Here is a 17,604-nt window from a genome sequence, read left to right as displayed (position 1 = left end):
GTCTCTTGATTGAGATATATTTTAGATAAACAGGGCACGGTGGTTAGCACTGTTGCTGCACAGCAAGAAGGTCCTGAGTTCAATTCCACCCTCAGGCCGGGGTCTTTCTGTGTGGAGTTTGGATGTTCTCCCTGTGTTTGCTTGGGTTCCCTCCGGGTACTCCGGCATCCTCCCACCGTCCAAAGACATGCAGTTTGTGGGGTTTGGTTAATTGATTAATCCAAATTGCCCATAGGTGTGAATGCGGGAGTGAATGTGAGCGTGGCTGGTTGTCTGTCTCTGTGTTACCCTGTGAAAGACTGGCGAACTGTCCAGGGTGTACCCCGCCTCTCGCCCTATGACAGCTGGGATAGGTTCCAGCGCCCCCCACGACCCTGAAAAGGATAAGCGGAAGTGAATGGATAGATGGATGGAAAATAAATAGAGTGTGAGCAATAATCCATCTATGTATCCATCCATCCATCCATCCATTTTCTTCTCCTTATCCGGGGGCAGCAGCCTAAGCAGAGAAGCCCAGACCTCCCTCTTCCCTTGCTTGTCCAGGGGAGTACCAAGGAACAATGTTCTCAGTTCCCAGACCAGCCAAAAGATACAATCTCCAGCGTGTCCTGGGTCGGCTCCGGGGCCTCCTGCCGGTGGGACATGCCCAGAACACCTCACCCAGGAGGCACCCAAGGGGAATTCTTGTCAGATGCCCGAAACACCCCAACCAACTCCTTTTAATGTGGAGGAGTAGCAGCTCGGAATCCACTCCCTAATGAAGTAGAGATCCTTACCCAATCACTAATGGAGGGGACAGCCAACCTTGGGAAAAAGCTCATTTCTGCCGCTTGTATGTAAATCTGAGCAATAAATCACAACTCTGAAATCAATTTAATTTGTAAATCATACGTACAAATTGCTATTTGATTTAAGTTTTAATTGCTAATAAATTTTTAAAAATGTAATAATAATAATAATAATAATAAATAATAATTTCATCTGTTAAAATGAATCACACCTCTCAGGTTGTTATTGATTTTCCATGGAGTTTAAGCAACAAGTGAGAGTTTAAAAACTTCAATCCAGTTAGGATCCAAAGGTGTGCAAAGCATATGGATGGTCTTCTGTAATAGACAGGAAGCATTTAATTAGTGCTTAAATTTATTACAGAATTTCCTAGGGCAAGGATAGCTCAGTTGAGTGGTGGTCCCATAATCGGAAGATCGGTGGATCAAATGCACTAATCGGCTACCCTGAGGTACCGTCCTACACACTGCTCCCCGGGTGCCCAATGGCTGCCCACTGCTTCACTGAGTGAATGGGTTAAATGCATAGAGGAATTTCCCCACATGGATCAATAAAATATACATTGTTATTATTATTGTATGGTTAAAAACTGAGGATAACTTAAAAAAATAAAACTTGAAAAAAAAATCTTCAAAGATTACAGACTTATGTGTGCAGAGCAACATGTTATCTGAAATATCAGCCTTCATGCGTGAGAGTGAGCATCTTGTTGGTGAAGGGCTAGCTGCAGGCTAGTGATAGGATCTTGTCATCTTTTCTACTTTCAATCAAACCAAATTGATATTTCTTAACTTTTAACTGGAAAAGCCTCTGCAGATGGAGGTGATAATCTGATAATCACAGAGAGGAAAATTTACAAGGAGTGCAAAGAAAGGAACGCCTGAGACAGGATATGTTTAAAGCCAAGAGTGGCCTACCTGTGTATGTTTACTTTGAGTTTTAAAATATCAAAGTTTACTATATGAATAATTGTAAAGCAAACAAACAAACAAACCAAAAGTTGATGTTTTGAGTACATTAGTTTCCTGAGAAAAGCTCATTCTCTTCATCATTGACCTGCAAGTCTCCATGCCAGTATATAAAGTTTTAATAAACTAATACATAAATTAAAAAGCTTTCAGCTTTAATAATAAAATCAGCTTTATAATTTATGTCAAAGGGGTGGGATTCTTCCCACTCCCTTTCAACATGTAAATTAATCAGAACATTTTTTTTGTATGTATTTTGTATAGTATTTTTTTTCTCTCTTATTTTATTTTCTAAATGTACCTGTAAATTGTTCACATGTTGAAATAAATAACCAATCAATCATCAATCAAAATCAGTTTTAATAAAAATAAATCAGTATTAGTCATAAAAATGAAAAACATACCTGTTTTCAATCTTAGAAGTGTCTTTAAAAAAATCTATGTGCATCTCACTTTGTAAGCACGCTGCGTTTCAGGAGGGTGGCCCAAACACCATGCAACATGGACAAGTGGTGACCTTGAGGCGTCTCTGCCCACTTTAGTGGTCAGCACTGATGTAGTTACAGTAGTGTGGAAAAAGTGTTTGCCCCTTCCCGATGTCCTATTTCTTTCTATGTTTGTCACATTTAGATGTTTCAGATCATCACACAAATCTAAATGTTAGACAAAGAATGCAAAATGCAGAATACTGGATAGAGACAAGCTCAATTTTATTCAGCAAGACTGTGTGCTGAAAAATAACTCTTAGATTAGAATTCAAAAACCACTACTTGTTTAATTATCATTTACAAGTGATAGTCACAAGTATGTCAAAAAATCTCAACAGTTGTTGGCTGTAGATATTTTATCTTGTGAGGTAAACACAACAATAATAAAGAGAAAAGCCAAACAAAACTAAGATCTTAAATCCGTGTTTCTAATAGTTTTAGGATTGTATTTGTGTGGGAATTCGTGAAGTCATTAGAGGAATTAACTACTGGCTTTATTGATCATTAGCTAAACAGAGCTATGACTTTTTGTCAGCCTAACAACAAAAAACCCAAGGTTGTCCTTATTGTCTTCAATCGGTGACAAGCAGAAAGATGGTCTAGCTTTACAGGTGCTTACTTATAGAGCAACAAACTCTTTTTCCAGGATAAGTGAGGATCTTCTACATTAATGAGACAGAATTTCATCTTCAGCTTTGGGTTCTCATTTAAGGCTGACAAGTACTTCTGATTTTACTTCTGATTTTACTTCTGATTTTAGGTTTTCTTTTTCAGAGGAGTATCCAGAGTATCCAGGGTCATATGCAGCAAGGATGTAACTGTACTAATAAAATAATCAATGTCTTTGGGAATAGTGTTTACGTAGCTTGTGTTGGCACATGGCAACAGTGGAGGAATTAAATCTATGAACTTAGTTACAGCACTTTCTGAACGACATTAATTGTAATGAAATGTATTCTAATGTATGCATTGATTAAAAAAACAGAAATATTTATCAAATTTAAATTGTATATTGAATATATTTAGATATGTACTTTCCTAAGGGATCAGTTCATTACGTAAAATAACATATTTCAGTAGTGATATAATTATTAACAATTGACGCAAGCTATTTGGGAGCTCCTTAAAATCTGGAGTGGTGGCCAAGATTTCAAACTGTGTAAAAAGAAAAAGTGATTTACTGCTTTTTAATAATTAATGACTAGACTGCACTGAATACTGAATAAAAATTTGTCTTTGTAAAGATTATGTAAATTGTTAAGATCAGACTGTATCTGAAAATATTTTTTTGTTTGTTTGTTTGCATTATTGTAACTTCTGTTGTTCATTGATTCAAGAATTGAGAAGTCTGACTTAAAAACATTTGCAATTGTATAAATTTTTTTTTTTTAACTTAAAAGTCTCATTGTACCACACACATACTTAATAAAAGGGGAAAGTAAGTTTTATTTTTATGCATCAGCAACAGTAAAACTTTAATGGGAAAAAAATCATTCTGCTGAAATATGCAATCGCCATTACTTACATGTTAGATGATTGCTTTTAAATTAACTGAGTGCTTACTACAATGCTGAGCAGTTTATCTAACAGACGTGAATGTTTTTTTGTTTCCTTTGCTCAAACTGTCCTTTTTGTCTTGTTTCCCTTTTTTTTCCATTTGTTGCTGTTGACTTGACCTACAAGATGCTACTGCTATAATGCCACAGTACAATCAAGAACTCTTTTAATCAGTGAATACAACAATACATACACACACACACACACTCACACACACACGTCATGTCATGTTTTCTTGCTTTGCATGGCCACAAATTGAGGATCACCCACAATTTATGTTTTAAAATATTTGCAATTTATTTATTGCACTTTTCAAAAAAAAAAAATAAAAGATTACACTCTTTACAGGTAACATAATTATTTAGTCTGTGTAGAGCAACATGACATGTGAAATATCGGCCACCCACGAGCAGAGTGAGTATCTTAGGCTGGTTGCTGGCTAGCGACAGGTTCCTGTCCGCTTTTCTACTGACTCATTTCCCCGAATTTGGCTTTCATCTTCTCAAAGGCATCTGAGAACCAGTTCCTGGGCAAAATAAACACGAGTTAGATGACGTTGAATTGTGTGTGTGCCTATATGAATAAATCTTCTTATTCCCTGTATGTTAGAGTACCTGGTGCTGGTTCCAAATTCGCTGTTGTGTATATCATCGAAGGCATTCTTAGTTTTTTCAGCGAGGGACTGGCCAATTTCAGTCAATTTCTGACCAAACCTGTCAAATTTGTCCGTAAAGCTGGTATCGTCTTGGGCCTCTGTAGATGGAGGCATATTCAAAGAGAGGGAAATTTGCATCATGTGAAATAAGAACAGTATGACTGGAACAGGATATGTTTAAGGCCAAGTAGCCTACCTGTGTATGCCACAAAAGCCAGCATCAGCACGGCAACTGCAAGGTACAGTCTCATTTTTGCTGTAAATGACTGAGAATATAAAAGGGAGAGATTTTTGTCTTTTTTCACACATTTGCTGAGGATCACTAATGAAAGTGGAAAACAGTTAACGTTTATCTTTCTTTAAAAATTGCGCCTCTGCATGTCAGCACCAAGGTGACTGGACAGCTCCTTTTACTTTTCGTCCGTTATTTCTCTACTTTGAGTTTAAAAAACTGACCATTTTACCGATAAAGCACATTTGGTCATGATATTTTTATTAAAGAAAACAAAACAAAACAAAAAGAACCACAGACACACACACGCAAAACACAAACAAACAAACAAAGGTTTTGAATTATTTCATGCTCTTTGTCTACTAAAGTGCATGTCTCTGCAATCTTTAATAAACTTTCAAAAGATTCTTTTTTAGTCCTATAAAATACTATATATATATATATATATATATATATATATATATATATATATATATATATATAAATTAAAAAAATATACATACCTGTTTTTTGTCTCAGAAGTGAAAAAAATCAAGTGCCTTTAAAAGCCTATGTGCGTCCCTCTTTATAAGCGCTTGGTTTTAGGAGAGTGACGCAAACACCAGACAACACGTACGAGTGGTGACCTTGAGTCGTCTCTGCCCCTTTTATTGACCAGCACATGAGTTACATGAAGATATGTTGATTGTAATAGAGACGTGCTCAAATTTATTATGCAGCAAGATTGTGTGATATCCACCACGGTGATAAAAGAGAGAGAGCGAGGAAGAGAGAGAGAAAGAGAGAGAGAGAGAGACTCTAGATTACAGTCATGAAGTGATGTATTATGTGTAATTATTATTTACAGGTAGTACTCAGAAAAAAAGCATGAGAGACATTGAAAAGCATAAAGACAATATAAGTATGTGTATATATACTTTTGAAAAAATCAAATCACAAGGATATGAAGATATGTGCATTCATGGCAGAAACAGCAGCTTAGTAGATAAGGTGAGATATGATGTAGAAGAACAATAGTTCAATAGTGATATAATCATCACCAACTGACCATTTGGAACCTCCTTTGGACCTGAAGCTCTGGCTAAATGTTTAATTGTATCAAACACTTTGCCTTTAATACTTTTTAATGTGGGGTGACTAGACTGCAATGAATACTGGTTAAATCTGCCTGCTTTTGATACATGGTGCACGTTTTTTAACACAAACTTTCTCTGAAATGTCCTTTTTTCTTTCTTTTCTTGCATATTACATAATATTTTAGAGGTTGGAGCAAACCTTAACTGCTATCATTAAATAACTGTTCAGCAACTTTTTTTCCACCTCTACTCCTACGGATAGTGTCATAATAGCTCAACCCTAATGAACATTAACATTGATGTAACATGACATCATTTGTTATTTGTTTGGTTTTAGAAAGTCAAAAGCAGCAGATAAAGTTCTTCTTTTCATATCTGTCTTATACAAACCTCCCCTTGCTTATAAGAGGAGTAAGTGGACAAAACTATACATGCTCCAATTTGTCAGTTTGCACCGGAAAAACAGTACAGTTGAATGAACTGCAGTAATCCCTATTATGAGCCGAGTTAGAGCCAGGAAGTCTGCATCTACCAATTCAAAGACCTCATTGCTTAACATTTTGTTTTCACAGCAAGCAGTCTGATGCAAAAGGCCAATGTCCATTTGTTGCTGATGACTTGGCCTATAAGGTGTTACTGCTATGATGACTGGTCTAATTGACTTAAATACGACTTAACATGCCTCAGCATCTCCATCTCTTTTGTAATGGAGTGGCTGGTGGGCTTATTTATGAGCTTGAGCTTGCGTGCACAGAAACTCCTCTTGAATAATTGTAGGAGGCATAGGGCGTGAAAGTGCATGTCTTGTGTGCTCACAATTTGGAATAACAAGCTTACAGGAGGGCTGTTTTTGTGTTTGGCCAAGGCCCCTGTGGTGACTGATGTTGTGTGCCAGCTCTGAAGAAGGTGAAAAGGATGGTGAGAAGAGTGGGGGTTTTAAAAGGAGGTAAAATCTCTGCAGGGATGTTTTTGGGGTTACTAGCAGTCATGGGCTAGATAGCACCTGCTTTTTTTCCCTTCTTCTTTTCCTTTAATTCTTAGCACTTAGAGTGCAGACAGAGCCGAATTGCTGAGGTAGCAGGATGCTTGTGGTTTTCCTGTTTTTACCATCCATGACTGATCCTTTAACACAGTTGACTGTGTACTGTAGGAGTTTCACTTGTCTGTTCCAAATAAACCCTGGTTCCTGAAAGAAGTGATTTCACCGAGGATAAACACGTAGTCATATCATTAGTCACTCTTCAATGCCCTTTAGCACTGGTAGAAAGGGTAAACATGTTTTGAAGAGAAAAGAAACGGATTAAATCTAGTCAATTCAGGGAAAAAAACACAGAATAAAATAGATATAACTTTCTGTATCAGAGAGACCTGATGATTATTTTGAAAAAAAAAAAAAGTAAAGTAGAAAGTCAGGGAAAGTAAGTAGAGTGTTATCAAAGTTTTTCGTTTGGTGTGGCAGGAACATGGACAAGTCTTATACTTCTCATCAAGAATCCTTTTATTGTGTTTCACTATTCTTGTATTGCTTTTAATTTCAGGTTGTATTCACAATAATTTGTATTTTTATCAAATAATGTGAAATTTCTAAAGTCATTTTGTGTCGCGACTGCAGAAACTTAATCCTCAAAAATGTGTGCTCTCGAAGCACCGTTTATGTTTCTTTATGTGGCACGTATAGTTTACTTATTCTCCCAATAAAGAAAACACAGCTGCATCTTTGTGTTTCCTGGATTCAAGTGGAGAAGAAAATCTGAACAGGGGACAAATGGTGTCCCCTACTGGCCTCGGGCTCAAACTTCAAAGAGAAAATCATGCTGTGTTTAAACAGCCATTTTTACCCTTTTTCATTTAAAGGACCATTTCCAGCGTATGACAGCCAAAGCCACCTTTTTTCCTGTGAATGGTGCCTTTGAACTGAAGTTAAAAAACATAATTTTGTTCTTAAAATCCTCTTACACTACTAAAACCGCTAGTTGAAAAAGGTTTTGGACAAAATACGGGGAAAGATGGGAAAAAATAAGCAGTTTTCTATATATGTCAAAGTCTCTTATTCTATATTGGTGGTGGTTTACTTATAAAATAAATTTTAGGCAAGATAACCATCACCTCAATGGTAATTTAATCTGTGGCACAGAATGTTCCCAAATGCCTGCTGGGATCAAGAGAAAGGAATCTCAAGGGAGATTTTAACAAGTTTGGACTAGAAAAGGGTAAACTAAGGGATGTAAGGGGGTGGCTGAACAAGGAAGGCAAACCAAAAGAATCCTGATGCTTATGGTGGAGTAGAGGAACAGACAGGGAGCCTGGCTTTAATTTCAAATGTTCTTGTTATTGCACTTATCCATTATGATTGCTATGGAGGATGTAGGTGGGGGGATTTGGAACTGAACCCATCCCTTTTAACACTTTTACACCAGGAAGAAGTCACCTGTCAATCACAAAATGGACAAGTAGAGACATATAAGTCATCATGTTTTATGCGTTCCACCAATGAGCAATTTAGATTAGTCAAGTAACCTAATAAGCATGTTTTTCCACTGTGGGAGGAAACTGAAGCACCCAGAAGAAACTTAACCACAAGGAAAAGCAACACAGTATGACCCAGCTGGTCTTTGAACCCAGAACCTTTTTAACATGAGGCAACAGTGCTAACCCCTGCTTTATATAAGCCATTATATAAATACTCACATGGTCTTATGTAACCACTGCCAAATGTAACAATGTGACAGCAGCACAGGGGCGCTACGTTTTTTAAATGGCTTGATAATCTTACTAGTAAAAGCCATCAAGACCGCTATTCTTTTATAGATGATTTTAGACATGTTATACTTTATAATGCCATAGCATCATTATGCAAAATAATCCAGTTTCCAAGCATTAATTGCATCTCATCTACATTATAAAGCAGTAATGTAATTATTTAAAATAGTCACCAACAGCATCAGCTGTTTCCACTCATCAGGTGTAACTGAACCCAAAGTTAAATAATAGATTGCTCATTAATGTTTGATAAGAAAAACAGTGAAAGGAGCTATTTTTTCTAGGTTCTTTATTTACTCAGCACTGTTCAGCACACTGCAGTTAAAGAAAGTGCACTTACAGAGAGCAGCATGGTGGGCATACAACATGTTAACCACACTTGTGAAGTACAGACAGGTGTTACATTTTACTCACTGATTATTTGCATCAAGTAATTTTACGATCCATTTCTCTGTGAAGTGCAACACAGAAACAACAATAAACAGGACTCATTTTTGTTGGTTCGGTATCACTTCTAGAAGAAACGAGATCGTTGTTCACTGCATTTATTGAAATGAAAGACATTGTTGTTATGTGCATCGGAGGATAACGGGATGAAATCTCAAGCTCAAGCTGAAACTCTGCGGTAATAACCAAACAAAATGTAGAAATTGAATACAAAAACTTGTGGGAATAGACCGATATAACAGTTAATTCAAAGTAGAAAAGCAAAGGATATTACAAATAATTGTTGTCTTTTTGCATAAGAAAGGTTGTTATTGACTGTGGTGCTTGTGTTCACTGATTAAGGGAGTCAATGAGAAAATAAGAAAGGGTGACTGTGCAGAAGGAAGAACACACCTGCTGACTGTTCTGCACCTTATCCTCCCTTGTCTCTCTATTCAACCCCCATATCCTGAACACTAGAACACTCAGTGTAAAGATCATCAGCAACTTTCTCCTTTTCTCATTTTACCTGGGTGTAAAGAAATCAGCAGTGTAGCCACTTCACCAACCATCTACCACTTTCAGAGTCTCTCTTTAGGCAGTGGTTGACTCCTTGATCTTGTCTACAATCTCCTCAAACTGCTCACGGATCTTGGTGGCATAGGGGGAGAACAATTCTGTCATCTCTTCAATCTTCCCCTGAACTGAGGTGCGCAGTTCCTCTGCAGTGGCCTCCAGCTGGGTCCTGATGCCCTCAGCCTGGGTCTCCAGCTGCTGACCCAGGCCCTCAGCCTGTGTCTGCAACATAGCAGTGATGTCACTCAGCTTCTTATTGGTGTTGTCATTGGCCTGCTGGACATAGGGCTCAACATGCTCCTTCACTGTATCCAGGTTCTGGGAGGCACGGGACTGGATCTCACCTATGTAGGTGGCCACAGTGCTAAAATAAGAAAGGAATGGTTCGATTAAAGTTTATATTTCTAAACGCAAGAGAGAATTCTAAAAGTTTCTGCCCAACTTACTTGCGAATCTCCTCAATGTCCTTATTGAGGCGCTTCTGCAGTTTATGGATGAAGTTGTTCATGCGGCTTTCGAGATCACCAGTGTTATGGTCCACCACAGCCTGGAGCTCACTGTGATACTCAGTGCCGCGCTCTTTGGCATCCAGCATGTCCTTCTGCAGTCTGTTGATCAGAAGCTGAACGTCTTGAGAAAGCTGGGCAGTGGAGGTCTCAGTGTAGGGAACCAGCTTGGTCTGAATGTTATTTTTGTATGTTTCAAGCTCTGCCATGGTGTCAGTGATCAGAGTGCTAGAAGCAGAAGAACAAGAAACACTAATCAATGTAAGTTCAGTGCAAGAAAAAACAAAGGAAAGTACTGATTAATTGCTCAGCTTCACTTACTCTAACTCCCTGCTGAGCTGAGAGGCCTTGAGGTTCTCCACAACTCCATCAGCATTTTGGCCCAGCTTGGCAATGTACTCCCAGAAGCGATCCACACTTTCCTCCCATGGATTTTTAGTGGCTTCAGCCTGGCGAACAGCACGGCCATTGCAGCCTATAATGGGCACACATAGAAAGCATGGATAAATAAAGTAACTCAAATATAATAAAGTGTGACTGATAAATACTAAACCAGCAAGTAAATCCACCTACCAGTGATGACTGCCAGAGCAAGGATCAGGGCTACAGCCTTCATGGTTGTTAGACAGTCAGATACACCTATGAAAAGCATAAGGAACGCTCAGAAAATCAGCAATACAATAACATTTACATTTGCATCTTCCACACTATTTACTGTGTTTTTATAAACTACGATATGGACTGGAAATTAAAAAAAAAAAAAAAAAAAAACAACGCGAGTTTTACGTTTAACACATATGTGCAAAAGTAAACTCAGCCAATAACTAAAGTGAAACTTCATAATTTCTAAGACTTGGCATCAAACAAAAGAGGACAGCGTGTTTCTCCGTTCTTTCTATCGTCTTTCACTCACCTGTGAGGTTGAGATTCCTACGTGCTCTTTAGTTGGTGACTGGGGGTTTTTATAGCCCTGGGAGGCTGTCTCTGCGCGTGTTGCGCAGAGAGCGATCGCGCGGGCACGCTCGCGCGATGGTGATGATGATGTTGATTTGTCTGCAGATAATCATGTTTTCTTCTGCCTAACGTGCCACCGAAACCTAAACGGTGTGCTTTGTTGGAGGGGGGATTGAGCAATCTGGTTGTCACGAGAACAAACGGGGTAAAAGTTCCACGTTCAACGCAACGACAAATATTCGTCACATTATTCAGTTTTCACGTTTTTATTCTTAGATTTATTAGCAAAAGCAGTATCTGAAGAAATAAAAAATAAAAACTTTAGAGTAAAAGTTTCTCCGTCAGAGATTTAATGCCCTTATTGACGTATAGATTATTAGTGCAAAATGAAATAGAAATAAAGCCATAACCTACACAATCTATTAAAGTAGCCTACTCATACGTTTTTAATTGTTTTGAACAGTTGCCAAAACAATTAAACCGTTTGTGAGCATGCAGAAACACAAGTTTTAGATAGCGTCATCGGAGTTTATTTCGCAAATCACTTGTATGTTTTTCCTTTTTCTAACCTTTTTATTGCAGTATTGCCATTTGGCAAATAGTCTCCCCCCCCCCCCCCCTCTAGTGCTCATTGTAGGTTTGTTACAGATGCTTGAATAACTTAGGAGGCTGTTCACAACTTTGCATGTTTTCTTTGATGTTATCACCATGTGCTCCCTGAATACAAATCCTCATGTTTCGGCTCCAGGATGTAAAGCAGCCTTTCACAGATGCATTTCAATCTAAATACACAGACAGTATTGACACCTCACCTTTTCACCCCATATAGACATGCAACCCCCAAACACATGGCACATTTGCATGACAATCCTGCTCTCACATTCAACTGAATATAGTATGAGTGGTTTTACTGTTTGCATATCATATGCACCTCCATGTATTTTCCACTTTCTAGTTTCTAAATCTTTTTTTTTTTTTCGTGCAGACATAAAATAAAACAAATATCCAGTAAGTGCCAGAAGGCGTTACCCCAACATGAGGAGCATGTTCAGACTCGGGGACACATTAGGTAACCCTCAACATGCCCGCTGTACAAAAGAAGGATTACAGGTAATAAATCCAATGAACAAAGTGAACATATTGAGCAAAAGATCTAAATTATACAGATGTGACAGAGGAAAAAAATAAAACATGGGTTTTATGTTGAAGGCTTTCACAACCAATTGTATTCTGAAAATTTCCAGGATTTTGAAACTGGTGTAAGTCAGAGGAAGTTTGGTGTAGAAAGAAGTTACTTACCCCTGCTTGTTAAACACCAAATATTTGTTTAGCAGCAGGACAGAACAGTCATGGGACATTGTGCATATTTTTCCTGCATTTACATTGCTTTAAAAGCTTTAAAGGTTTGTTGTTGCATTGGCTGTGAATTATTATTGTTACATTTGATAAAATTCACATATTTCTGCCGAACAAGTTGCAGGATGAGTTCACTCCTGCCCACGTATAATGACATTTGCCCTTCGGGCCTTGTCTTTTTTGTTGTCAGCCCATTTGGTTTTTCTCTTTTGTAATTAGGGCCAAAGTTCAAATGGGTTTGGTCAGGTAATTAACATGTTTACGTGATAACATTACAACATGATAACCCAAAGAGGTCAGTCTGTATAGAGGTATTTGAAAAATCCTTTGTTCTCCTTAAAAGGGGAGAACAATGAGAAGAAAGAAGTCATGAAGTCAAGGTTTAGGTACAGCTGTGCTAAAGTAAAGACCTTTTGATCCTTATTCCAAGACAAAAACGGGTATAGTGTATGTCACTGCAGGAGTCACAAGCTAAAATACTGTATGTTCAACTACAGTTCATTTGTTCAAACACAAAGTAATTACAACTTACTACCAAAAACATTGTCATGCAACATTTGGGATCTTATTTCCATGAGGAGCATGTTCAACAGTTTGTATGCAACAGTCTCCAACATTAGCTACTAAGACTTATTTTCATCTTGGTGATTACAAATACAGACAAGAGGCTTTGTGACTATTCTTGCAGAAAAAAATAGACCATCTTGACTATGCGTGTAACAAGTGGCCAGACTGCAGGAACTCAGTCTCATCCTAACTTTGCCATGCCATCAGGACAAAGATCAACAAGACAGACGGAGAAGTGAAAGAGAGAGAAACAAGAGGAACTATGAGGTAATACAATAAAACATCTGGCACATTCATCCCTACTGTAACGGCTTCTCCTTTTTTGTTTCACAGCAACAGACAGTTTGAACAAAAGTAACCCTGATGTTGTTCACTTGAATAAAGTTTAAGGAATTTGACTTTTTGGTTGGGATGATCTCACTCCATTAAATAGGCAGTCATCTGTTTAGATGAGTCAGTGAGGTTACTGCAGTTAATGCCTGTTTTCACGTTAAAAGCTATAAAACCACACAACCCACACAACCTCAACATCTGTGGTTTGAATCCCTGATAGGGGGAGTGGCATGACTGTAGCATGCTGACTCGAATCAAATGCTTGCAACAGCAGAATTTCCATAACCAAAAGTTACACTGCAGACTTCTGAGAGTGAAAGTGTAAGCCAACATTGCATTCAGTGTTTCAGGTTAAATTAATAAAGCCTCATATGTGGATCCAGCAACAGAGATCATACAGCAACATGTTCATCCTTGGTCACCAACAAAGTCAGTTGATATTATTGGGAAATAGGTTTATTTATTTATTTGTTTATTTATCACTAGAAAGATAATTACATTTTCATACTTTCATGCTGCCAATCACTAATTACCTCTACTGATTAAATAAATGAGTTATTGAAGTAATTCTTGGAGCTTTACACTGAGAAAAGTCATTCTTGCACTTTTGAACAATTTGCCAGTGCAGTTCTTCAGAGAGGGGTTAACCCCCCCTCATATTTAATTCTGAAAGCACTTCATGTGAAATGTACCAGCATGTGCTTTTCAGAATGACACAGCCTTTTTTTTGTCTATGTTGTATTTTTTTTTTCAACCGAATTCTGTGTCAAAGTGAACAAAATTAAAAGTGAGCCAGGAGCTCAAAACATTTTTTTGTTTTCTCCTATTTTTTTCTTCCACTGTCATACAGTTTTTCTTAAACCAAGATATTATGTTTTAATAATAGTAAGAATAATATTGTAAACTTTAGCTGATCTTGGAGAGTAACATTGTGGAGAGTCTGTGACAGCTTGGGGCAGAGCAGAGGAATGTTGTTTGCCACTGGGTAAGGCAGCGTGGGAGCAATCTGGCAGCGGGGATGGAGGCACAAAAGCGAAAACAAAGTGGGAGCTGGAGATGTTTATGAACTTCCAGACTTGCAGAAACAAACCTGAACATGCCCTGTCCAATACCCACAATTTTATCTAACAGGGGTGTGCCGGTGGGCCAAACCTTTGCAAGCAGCTACTGAACAAACAAGAAAGCTTAACCAGTGATTTTTGCTAAATGACAATGTACAAGCTTCCTTCCAGCTGTCCAAGTTGCCCAAATCTACAAGTAAAACCTCATACAGATCTATGTACTTTATAGCATGAAAACTTTTCTATAATAGCTACTAACGAGTCATCAAATCACCAGTCCTGAAAAAAGTGCTTTTAAAGCCAACTAACATGAACAAACCGCAAATCTCTTAGGTCATGATACAAATCTTTTTTTTAATTTTGTCTAGTTACTTCTTGTGTTAAAGTTTAAAGAAATATATTTTCCAGGTACCCACACTTATCTAACATCACCTTGACTCAAATAAGACAACAGGCTCAGAAATTATAGTTTTGCTTTCACTTTATTTTCTACAACATATGAAAACTGTTTGTGGTCACAGACCAACACATATTTTTTGTATGTATCAACTGTTTTTTTAAAACTGTAAATATATCAAACAACATCTGATTTTTTTTTAAATTCCAGATACCAGGAACATGTCCTTGGTATTTGGAATTCTTTAGATGCACTTTAGATGCACTTTTTTCTGTTTCATGTGAGGTGGATGTTAACTTAATTGGCTTTAACAAAGGATTCATAAAGGGAGGTGAGACGAGACTGGAGGTCCTGAGCATATGGGTCCAGCCTTTCCCTCAGCTCATCAACGTAGGGGGTGGCCATTTCTTTCACCTGCTGGGCTCTCTGTGCAATCTGACTCTGCACCCGCTCAGTCAAGGGGGCCACTTTTTCCTTGAAGTCTTGCAGATGCTGGTCCACCTTCTGCTTCAGGTCATCAGTGTAGGGACCAAGCTGAGTCTGCAGGTCTTTCATGCTCTGCTCCAGGCTGGTCTTTAGCTCTTCGCTCTTCTGCGTCAGGGTGGTCCTCAGGGCCTCAGTGTCCAGGGAATCTGTGTAGGTGGCCACCTCCTGTTTGAGCTGCTCAACCTTCTGCTGGACCTGTGTCTGAATGTTGTCAGTGTAAGGCTCGAGCCTCTCTCTGACTGTGCTCAGCTCTTGGATCACACGATCTCTCAACACATCAGCCTCTGTTGTGACTTTGGTGATCAGGTCCTGGGCTGTAGGTGGAAGCTGCTCCTGGAGGGTGACGGCATACTTGTTGGCAGCATCAACACTTTCTGTCAGGCGGGCACTAGATTAAAATAAGAAGAAAAAAAAAGCTAGTGAATACAAGGCAGCGCAGTTATATTTCTAGCTTATCCTGAATATTTTAGGCAATACTATAATTTGTTGTCTGTTAACATAATTAGCAAGTTTTGTATGATCTACCTGACATCCTGTCCGAACTGAGATGATCTAATCATCTTCACGGTTTCTTCAGCTGTCTGTGTAGCTTTGGCAACATAATCCCAGAAGGCATCAGTCACCACCTCCAGCTGTGGCTTGGGTGCATCAGCATAAAAAAGGTTGGCATTGCAGCCTGTTTAATGGAGACATGAATAAATTCAGAGTAGTGCAGATATTTCAGCTTTGTATATTCACTGGGATTTGACATTTATACAGGTCACATTCACTGATCACCAACGTTTTTCTTTATCTTGAGCGGAATAGTTGCTAATTATGTATATATGTTCTCATGAGCCAAAATTTATAGTAGAATAATGATTTTTCTTATACTCACCAGTGAAAACAGCTAGGACGAGCACAGCAAGGACCTTCATGGTTCTTAGACACTGTAACAAGAAAAGACCAGTTAGTTACCACAGCATGTTAACAACACAGTTAACAGTCAAAGAAAGATTCTTTTAGCTCTCCATCTTACCTGAGTTTGTTAGTGTATCTGTAAGTCCACTTGGTAGTGCTTGTATTAAACTGGTGAGGAACTGAGGCTTATATAGCAAGGCAGACAGCAATGATCACAAAGTCCAAACATTAGTGCTTTGCTGTCACCTTGCCTCACTCAGCTATCTTTGCTGACATCTTGTGCCAGATAATCCATGCAGCACGCCTCTTTGACACGAATACACACTGAGCGTATACCCCAATATACACAAGTACACATTAGTCATCATTTGTGAGTTGTCCATTAAAAAACAAGAAAAAACCAAGAACACCTATTGTCTTAAATTTAAAAACTACTCGAATGCTGTATTTTGATGATTGACCACTGTTAGAGTGATACAAAATCCATAAGTCTAACCTCAACCGACCCACACAGGCTAGTCTGTAATCACTTAGCTGATAGGTTTTTTCCAAGTCAGTGATAACTCTCTGCCAAGACAGATAGAGTCTATTGCTTTAATGTCTTTGTTGTCCTACTTGATTACGTGTACAGTAGGTATTTTATTGTCTCTCTTAGTTTTACATTTTGCCAGCAACACTGCTTCTGTGTCAGGGCAGTGTTCAGCAGGCCTATGTGTAAGTCTGACCAAAGGTTAGCAGACTTGAGCACTGTCAGCTTGTGAAGGCCAAAGTAACTGCTGTTTCACGTCAGACATGCCATAGTCCAATTGCCAGAAACCACTTTGGAGTCCCGAGTATTAATTATTTCATTTTTCCCTGTTGTTCTTCTCTTTTTCTCAAGTGTATGTGTATGAAACTTGAATCTCAATTTTACCAGAATTTTTTTTTTGAAAATGGTACCTCTATAAAGTACTGTGAGTGCAGTTTGACTATTTATAAAGCTGAAAAAATTGTCCGACAAAAGTACAAATTAACGTTTCCGTCCAAAAATCCAATAGATCAATTTTTGAAAATGGTCAAACATGAGATTTGCATCATGGAAGCACAACCAACAAATCTGGAGAAACTGTGTGATGCTTTCATGTCAGTATGGACCAGAATCTCAGAGGAATGTTTCCAGCAGTTGAATATATGCCATGAGGAATTAAGACAGTTCTGTAGGTACAATAGAATCCAATCTAGTACTAGAAATTGGGTAACCAATAAAACTACTGGTGAACGTATAACAGCTACTTAAACAGTATATTGTGATTTGTTGGTGATACCTATGTCATTGTCTTCTAGGTCTTATCTGTGCAGACCTAGAAGTCTGCACAGAGAAGTCATATAATAGTAATAGAAAGAAAGTATACTTTATTGATCCCAATGGAGAAATTCCTCTCTGCATTTAACCCATTCACGCTGTGAAGCAGTGGGCAGCCATTGGGCGCCCGGGGAGCAGTGTGTAGGGACGGTACCTTGCTCAGGGGTACCTCAGG

The 17,604-nt window shown here is 38.4% G+C and overlaps 3 protein-coding genes across 3 annotated transcripts; all 3 read right to left on the bottom strand.

The window, feature by feature from the left end:
- Positions 1-4,088: 4,088 nt before the first annotated feature.
- Positions 4,089-5,275, bottom strand: apoc1 (apolipoprotein C-I). Its single transcript, XM_026184502.1, has 4 exons — positions 5,193-5,275; positions 4,654-4,723; positions 4,417-4,555; positions 4,089-4,328 (listed from the first exon to the last, which is right to left on the bottom strand). Exons 2-4 carry the CDS (start codon positions 4,706-4,708, stop codon positions 4,268-4,270), a joined length of 255 nt encoding a protein of 84 aa, XP_026040287.1. The 5' UTR covers positions 4,709-4,723; positions 5,193-5,275; the 3' UTR covers positions 4,089-4,267.
- A 3,522-nt stretch (positions 5,276-8,797) lies between these two features.
- Positions 8,798-11,029, bottom strand: apoeb (apolipoprotein Eb). The gene is made up of 5 exons (XM_026185512.1): positions 10,947-11,029; positions 10,607-10,672; positions 10,355-10,508; positions 9,974-10,261; positions 8,798-9,891 (listed from the first exon to the last, which is right to left on the bottom strand). Exons 2-5 carry the CDS (start codon positions 10,647-10,649, stop codon positions 9,546-9,548), a joined length of 831 nt encoding a protein of 276 aa, XP_026041297.1. The 5' UTR covers positions 10,650-10,672; positions 10,947-11,029; the 3' UTR covers positions 8,798-9,545.
- Positions 11,030-14,767: 3,738 nt separating this feature from the next.
- apoa4b.2 (apolipoprotein A-IV b, tandem duplicate 2) lies at positions 14,768-16,290 on the bottom strand. The gene is made up of 4 exons (XM_026184842.1): positions 16,206-16,290; positions 16,065-16,116; positions 15,713-15,863; positions 14,768-15,575 (listed from the first exon to the last, which is right to left on the bottom strand). Exons 2-4 carry the CDS (start codon positions 16,102-16,104, stop codon positions 14,999-15,001), a joined length of 768 nt encoding a protein of 255 aa, XP_026040627.1. The 5' UTR covers positions 16,105-16,116; positions 16,206-16,290; the 3' UTR covers positions 14,768-14,998.
- Between the last annotated feature and the right edge of the window lie 1,314 nt (positions 16,291-17,604).

The sequence above is a fragment of the Astatotilapia calliptera genome, chromosome 11 (assembly GCF_900246225.1).
Source record: "Astatotilapia calliptera chromosome 11, fAstCal1.2, whole genome shotgun sequence".
In the NCBI taxonomy this organism is placed as follows: Eukaryota; Metazoa; Chordata; class Actinopteri; order Cichliformes; family Cichlidae; genus Astatotilapia; species Astatotilapia calliptera.
This window is presented reverse-complemented; position numbering and strand designations above follow the sequence as displayed.

Excerpts from the sequence above, each read along its gene's own strand:
- apoc1 (XM_026184502.1), bottom strand. The coding sequence starts at position 4,708 with ATGAGACTGTACCTTGCAGTTGCCGTGCTGATGCTGGCTTTTGTGGCA. Across the intron at positions 4,556-4,653 it reads GGCTTTTGTGGCATACACAG|AGGCCCAAGACGATACCAGC; the intron begins GTAGGCTACTTG and ends CTCCATCTACAG. Across the intron at positions 4,329-4,416 it reads GAATTTGGAACCAGCACCAG|GAACTGGTTCTCAGATGCCT; the intron begins GTACTCTAACAT and ends TATTTTGCCCAG.
- apoeb (XM_026185512.1), bottom strand. The coding sequence starts at position 10,649 with ATGAAGGCTGTAGCCCTGATCCTTGCTCTGGCAGTCATCACTG. Across the intron at positions 10,509-10,606 it reads TGCTCTGGCAGTCATCACTG|GCTGCAATGGCCGTGCTGTT; the intron begins GTAGGTGGATTT and ends TGCCCATTATAG. Across the intron at positions 10,262-10,354 it reads CAGCTCAGCAGGGAGTTAGA|CACTCTGATCACTGACACCA; the intron begins GTAAGTGAAGCT and ends TTCTGCTTCTAG.
- apoa4b.2 (XM_026184842.1), bottom strand. The coding sequence starts at position 16,104 with ATGAAGGTCCTTGCTGTGCTCGTCCTAGCTGTTTTCACTG. Across the intron at positions 15,864-16,064 it reads CGTCCTAGCTGTTTTCACTG|GCTGCAATGCCAACCTTTTT; the intron begins GTGAGTATAAGA and ends TCCATTAAACAG. Across the intron at positions 15,576-15,712 it reads CAGTTCGGACAGGATGTCAG|TGCCCGCCTGACAGAAAGTG; the intron begins GTAGATCATACA and ends ATTTTAATCTAG.